This window comes from Dipteris shenzhenensis, chromosome 2, assembly GCF_047967505.1.
Source record: "Dipteris shenzhenensis isolate YYH24624 ecotype China chromosome 2, Dip_SZ_1.0, whole genome shotgun sequence".
In the NCBI taxonomy this organism is placed as follows: domain Eukaryota; kingdom Viridiplantae; phylum Streptophyta; class Polypodiopsida; order Gleicheniales; family Dipteridaceae; genus Dipteris; species Dipteris shenzhenensis.
This window is the reverse complement of record NC_141597.1, coordinates 24,899,724-24,906,543: the sequence shown is the minus strand read 5'-3', so window position 1 is coordinate 24,906,543 and position 6,820 is coordinate 24,899,724. Positions and strand designations below refer to the sequence as shown.

The window sequence follows — 6,820 nt, the reverse complement described above, 5'->3', positions numbered from 1 at the left end:
AGTGCTAGGCCAAATGGGAATGACATAAAATGAAAAGTACAAACATCGTGGTCAAACTAGAGCTGATGGAGCTATAGCTTAATCTCGATAGGAGTACTAAGGGAGTCTATCAATATGAAGACCTTCAATCTAACCTATCAAATGTGGTTTGTGGTGATGGAACACGACTAACCGGATGGCTATGATATCATATTAGGAAGACCTTTCATGTAAACTTCAAGACTAGGCCATGGCTGTGGCTCAAATAGGATAGATTTATGTAAAGACAAGCAGGTCATTAGAGTTGACCTTGAAACATGGAAAGCCCATCCTATATCCAAAAACTTATTTGTAACTGAGTTAGATACCACTCAGCGGACCATGTCACACAATGTGTTCTAGGCATGCAATGAGAAAGACACAAGAAAGGACAAGGAAGACCATTGGTATGCTCTAATGCCATAGCCCAAGTTCTCACATAATCTGATGCATATCCTTATAGGCATAGATGTTCTTGAAAAAAGAGTTACCACCGCTCACCGTGAATTTTCCTCCAAATGGGGAGTGAGGCTAATAAATTAAAGGCCCTGATAAGATCTCTAAAAGTAGCAGAAGGGTCCTCACAAGAGGTTAAACCCATGTAAGATGCTAAGACCCCAAAATCTAAAAGCAAGAAATCCCCCACTGCAGAGAAGCAACCTGCCCGGGCTTGCAATAGTTTACATTGGAAAAAGTTTTTGCACTACTTGTTGGCAACCTAATTTGTGGCTTTTTGTAGACCATTAGACACATCTTTATTTAAAAATAATCCTTGTATGACCAGACAAAAGGAAGAACTGATTTTATGGTGGACCATATGTCTAGGATACCCAACAGAGATCCCACAACTAACATCGATGATGATCTCCCTCATGCCCCATTATTCCTTATTGATCTAATACTAAAATGTGTCATATCAATTGATTGTCGATCAGCTATACCAAATAGCAAAAGATGGCATTATGTGTTGCTGTACATCTATGAACATGAATTTATTAAGGTGTTGGAAGAAGCCCACTCAAGCATAGCAGGAGGCCATTTTGTAGGAGGGATCATGGCCCACAAAGTATTGCAAGATAGGTTATGGTGGTCCACACATTTTGCAAATGTGACTGAGTTTGCTAAAAGCTATGACCCTTGCCAAAGAGAATCCATCCCTCAAAAGAAAGACTACATGTACCTTATAGGAATTGTTACAAGTCAGGCCTTAAAAAAATGGGGCATTGATTTTATCAGACCCATAAGACCAAAAGCCAAAGGAACACAAGCACAATACATTATTGTTGCAAGTAACTACTTCAACAAGTGGACAAAAGCCAAGCCAACTAGGAAGGATAATGCTAGGGCAATAGCTAAATCCTTTTGACAATGAGAATGTTACATCATTCTTCAACCTCTGCTTGGACATAGTCAATGATCAAGGGACTCAATTTGTTAACGAAAGCATACAAATCCTTATGAGTGAGTTCTTAGTTATCCATCGAAAATCCTCTCCCTATTACCCTAGGGGAAATGGCCAAGTCGAGAGCTTGAATAAGACTTTATACAACACCATGATGTGCACTGTAAATACCATCCAAAATAATTGGGAGCACAAGCTCACCGCTACCTTGTGGGAATACCATACTGCTTCTAAGGTTGTAACAAACTACACCCCATTGAATCTTTCCTGCAAGGGAAGAAGTGGTGATGCCCATGGAGTTTGTAGTACCTAGCCTATGGGTGGTAGTTAAAGAATGAGTATCTGAGAAGGCCATTCTTGAAAGGATTATAGAGCTCAAAAATCTTTATGAGAAGAGGCCCAGGGCTGCATATGGCATGAAGGTTGAGAAATTACGAAGGAAATGCTAGTTTGATCAGAACCTAAAGAATAAGGACCTCAACAAAGGCAAGCTTGCATTATTCTATAGTGTAAGGAATACTAAGCAAAAGTTGAAGTATCATGGTATGGGTCCATACAGGGTTGTGGAGATCACTCCACAAGGAATGTGCCAAATTTCGACACTCTATGGAGTTGAATTAAATGGGTATATCAACGGCAATAAGTTGAAATGCAACTATGCCCCCTAACTCAACAGACCCTCGAAGTCCTCCATTGTGCAAAGGAACATAAGAAGGATCTTTATATCATGAAGAGACAAGACCAAGGCTAGAAATCCAAGCTTTCACCCCCAGCCCGCCATGACAATTAACAAGGCTACCCTCAAAAACTATCATGCTTTTGATGAACTAACACAATTGATCCATCCAAGTTGTGTCTGTAGCTATAGGGCTCAAATCCATTGAGCACCACAACTCATGTATTAGTGGACCTAGGAGCTAGCCACAATTTCCATGCTTAAGATGTATGGGAATTGCTAGTGGAGGTGTGTCTCACCCCTCAACCTACTACCATAAGATCTAGAAGCACATAGACCATGCATATTATGGGTTATGCTACCATCACATTGTCTGTAAATAATCATTTGAGTTCATACAAAGTTTTTCATCATGCCCACTAGAACTAGTGTGAGGAAGAAGTCATCTTGGGTAGGACATGGTGTTATCTCAACTTTGACAAGTGGTGGCCGCACATCAATGGTGCCTCTTTAGCACAAAGATACGCAAGCATGTGTGCATGCGTGCGTGTGTGTGTGTGTGTGCATGTGTGTGTGTGTGTGTGTGTGTGTGAGTGTGTGTGTGTGTGTGTGTGTGTGAGAGAGAGAGAGAGAGAGAGAGAGAGATAGAGAGTTTTTTACTTCGTAGCAACAATGCCAAGATGCCAACAATAGGCGTATCCGAAGTCCGACCACAAGTCTTGGATCGAACACACACACACTATGACATGAATCAGAGCCTCAACCACCAAGACCCATGCGGGTTTTAAAAACTTGATGGGGAAGGAGAGAGAGAGAGAGAGAGAGAGAGAGAGAGTCAAGGTGTAGAGTTGGCTGTAATTGCCCAATTCAAATTTTTAAAAGAGAGGGAGAGACAATCCATGCCATTGGCAATTGTAAGTGCCCATGTTATAAAGCTGGCTCCTTTTGATTCAAAAACAACATGTGCTAAGCAAAGGTTCTTGTTAACATTGTCCACGGACATGCTATCTTGAGTGTGTTAACTTGCTTCCAGCCACCAAAACTAATCCATTAGCCTGGCGGGGTCACTAACCAATATGTAAGATAGCACGTGCAATCAATAGAAGGGTTATATATTTTTATGGGGTTTTTTCTTTTTGAATTTTAAAACCCCCATACATATACATATATATGTGTGTGTGTGTGTGTGTGTGTGTGTGTGTGTGTGTGTGTGTGTGTGTGTGTGTGTGTGTGTGTGTGTGTGTGTGTGTGTGTGTGTGTGTGTGTGTGTGTGTGTGTATGTATGTATGTATGTATGTATGTATGTATATAAGGGTTTTTAAAATTCAAAAAGCAAAAATTTTCATGCGTAAGGGATGCATTTATCATCTCCAATTTACATAAGGGGAGCATAGAGGGAGTATAAAGGTTAAAAATCCACAGGTGGGGGTTCTTGAATACCCCTTGATTGCACGTGCTACATGGGAATTTAACGAGACTTTAACATAGTGACCCCCGAGTTAAAGGACATGATTGAGATGTGATCATGTTAGCACAGCTTGCATGCATCCATATAGATAGAGAGGATGATGTGACATAGCATGATTCCTATGATTGCATGCATGCATGATCTCATGTTGTCCATGCATGCATAATGATGTGACATGCACAATGATGACTTGTGATCTCTCCTTAATGAAGTGGCACATCAATTGTATGGACATGTGAGGGATGAGGGGCTTCATGAAATGCTGTGGCACCAAGTAAGCTGATGATGTGTCCCTCATGTTTATCACCTTATATGATGCTTATTATTGCATGGAAAGACGAGGTGCCAAGTAGGGCCTTGCAATTGATGATGTCATAGGAAGCACCTTGATGACATGCCTTTCATGATGTGTTGACATGGGTTATCGTGTATGAACATGTACCTTATGAGGTGTCACCACAAATGAGGTGGCGAATGACACATGCTTGATTATATGTATTTTCCTTAAGGTGGCAACATGAGGCGGCAAGGATCATCCTGATTCTGTATGATGATGGCTCGATGATGGTAAGATGATGAGGCACCGTCGTTACTGATGTAGTATGTTGAGATTACAATATAATGGCAAGTCCTAATCATCGTTCAACATCTACTTTGGATAATGAAATATAAGTTAGAATGCAAACCACTTTTCAAGAGGGAGACTCAAAATCCAAGCTTTCCAATTTGTGTTAACTGACAACAAAATATGATGGGACTTGAGGATGGAATCTGATCTCAATGTATGGGAGAAAAGGTGACTATTGTTTGAAGTATGATTATGTCATGAGAGATGGATGGTCCCGTAATTCGAAGGCTTCAACCCCCTTCAAAGTGGGTTTTTTCCTTCAAGCTAAGGGCAAGAGAGAAATGAACCTTAACTTCAAACATGTGTTGTAGTGTCCGTGAGAAATGATGGAAAATAACTTGATTAAAAGGATGACTTCTAAAGTTCCTTTAAAATTGGAATTTTAGGCTAGTATCCTTGGAATTGGAGGGGAGGGGATGTCCCTAGGTGGTACTTGTGAGAGCAAAATATTTTTGAATGGAAATACAAAGCCTTGCCAGCTTGGAGTTTTCCCACGACAAATAACAGTTTTATAACCGTCTTCTCTCTCTCTTCTCTACTTTGGTCTCTCTCTAGAAGCGTTCTCGCTACTACTTTCTTGCCATTTGTTTTTCCATTCCCCTTCCTCCTGCCATCCGCCATAGCTTCCACTCTCCTTGAAGCATTCCTCTCCATCCCAGCTTCGTCATGGAATCCTTCGAGCCTCCTAACAAGAAGCCTAGAGCTTGCGACATACCCATCAGCACTGCCCCCCCTTCCACCAATTCCATCCCCACCCCCCCTCCCGCCTTCGACTATGCAGCCATGTTTGCTGCCTCCGGTCTCCCAGGTAAGCTTGGTGATCCCTGTTCTTGCAGCTCTCCTTGCAGTACGTTCACCTTGCAAGGCCTTCCGTTTTGGCTATATATGCATATCGGTTTATCTCCTGTCTGCTGCATGGACGTTGCAACGGGATCTAGAAGTATCATCCTGTTGTTTCCACACTCTTGAGATTGCTTTTCCCGCCCTTGCCAGTTCCCATTTGAAGGGAGCATTCGTCTTTCACACGGAGAGGGATTCCTGATCATGGATGGATCCTGCTTCTCTTTGATAGTCGACGTGACTGTACATATTCCACCGTGATGGACACTGGTCCCAAATGTTGCATGGTTGTGATCAGTGAAGGTGCGGTTCGAGTGATCGCGAACTGATGTCGTTGCCGTTTGCTTGTTTGCATACTTTGCATCTGACAGACGAGAAAGAATTTTCACAGCCAGCTGTAGCTCCCGGTAGCAAGACAAAGCCGTGCACCAAGTTTTTCAGGTACCTGCGTACATGGCGAGAACAAACATCGAGTCTCTCTCAAGTTTTTGCGAAGTTTCAGGTCCCTTTAGAATTTCTCCTAATCAAAGTTCATTCCTGAATCGACCAGCACTTCTGGATGTCCTTACGGAGAAAGCTGCCACTTCCTACACTTCGTTCCAGGAGGCATCGCTGCTTTGGGTATCAGTACACCCTTTCCTACGGCAACCCGGCAAACTGCATACGGGTCGGCTGCTTCTGGTAATGATCCTAGTCTGACTGTGAACGGCTACAAAACGCGTCTGTGCAATCGTTTCAATACCCCCGAAGGCTGCCGATTCGGTGACAACTGCCATTTTGCGCACGGAGAGAGTGATTTGCGCCGTCCAGCAAAACCTTACCCTCTTGCTCCTCCGTCTACCGCTACAAACACGTATGTCGGACAGGTAGCCGCAGACACAGCAGGCTATGCTGCGACGTACAGTGCAGACGCCTCCTATGCAGCATCTGCCACTGCCGCGGCTACGCCGGCGGTTCCATACACAACCAGCTCATATGCCGGTTCCTATTCCGATGGTTATGTCACTTATCAAACGACATATCCCACTGCCTACCCAGTGTGTAATCCTTATCCGAGCTACCCAACGTCTAATTACAGCTACAGCGATCCTGCACAGACAGTATCTAATACTACATATAACTGTGGGGAGCCTACTCCACCTGGAGTGACAATTATGCCTCCAATGGTGATGCCCACGGGCTACGAGGCCGGCGCGCTGACAGCGTGAAACAAGTGTATACTCTTTCCCGCAGCTAGCTAGCAAGGCATTCTACAAAGAGGGTATGTGAGTAAATGGTGAGGTTTCTGTTCTTGCAATATGGAATATTTCATACCAGCATGTATGGCAACTTGCTCAAGGACGAGAGGAGCTGACGGTATAAGATAATCAGTTTTTGTTATGAGAGCATGAAAGCATGCAGACTCACATTATTTGGAGACTTTACATCAATCGAAAAGCTTCGTTCATTCGTTTCGGGTTTGCTTTTGACTTGAACGTCCCCAAGAATGAGTTTGAAAGGACAGAGGGTCGTTTGTTTTATGACGCATTTCTTTAACAAACTATTCCTCTCCCAACATTTCTTCTTGATGGGATGCTCAACAAATGCCACATGGCAACAGAACTTCCCCCATGTAGGTGATTTGAAAGAGTCACAAGAACTTCTATTTTTGAGTTCTCCTTCACATCAGTTACTTAGAATTTAAGGAAAAACAATGTGAACACATAAGAATTGAAAGGGAATAATGCATTAGAAACTTTCTATTCCTTATGCCTTATGGCCATCCTATGTTGGTAATTTGACTATAGA

At 42.9% G+C, this 6,820-nt stretch overlaps 1 protein-coding gene across 1 annotated transcript; it reads left to right on the top strand.

Moving 5' to 3' along the window:
- Nucleotides 1-4,858: 4,858 nt before the first annotated feature.
- Nucleotides 4,859-6,240, top strand: LOC147904526 (uncharacterized). Its single transcript, XM_087391629.1, has 3 exons — nt 4,859-5,000; nt 5,404-5,473; nt 5,583-6,240. Exons 1-3 carry the CDS (start codon nt 4,859-4,861, stop codon nt 6,238-6,240), a joined length of 870 nt encoding a protein of 289 aa, XP_087247755.1.
- Nucleotides 6,241-6,820: the final 580 nt, after the last annotated feature.

What these genes read in the sequence shown, in the direction of transcription:
- LOC147904526 (XM_087391629.1), top strand. Translation starts at nt 4,859, where the DNA reads ATGGAATCCTTCGAGCCTCCTAACAAGAAGCCTAGAGCTTGCGACATA. An exon ending in TGCTGCCTCCGGTCTCCCAG is followed by an intron (nt 5,001 to 5,403) that starts GTAAGCTTGGTG and finishes TGCATCTGACAG; the next exon opens with ACGAGAAAGAATTTTCACAG. An exon ending in CCGTGCACCAAGTTTTTCAG is followed by an intron (nt 5,474 to 5,582) that starts GTACCTGCGTAC and finishes TGAATCGACCAG; the next exon opens with CACTTCTGGATGTCCTTACG.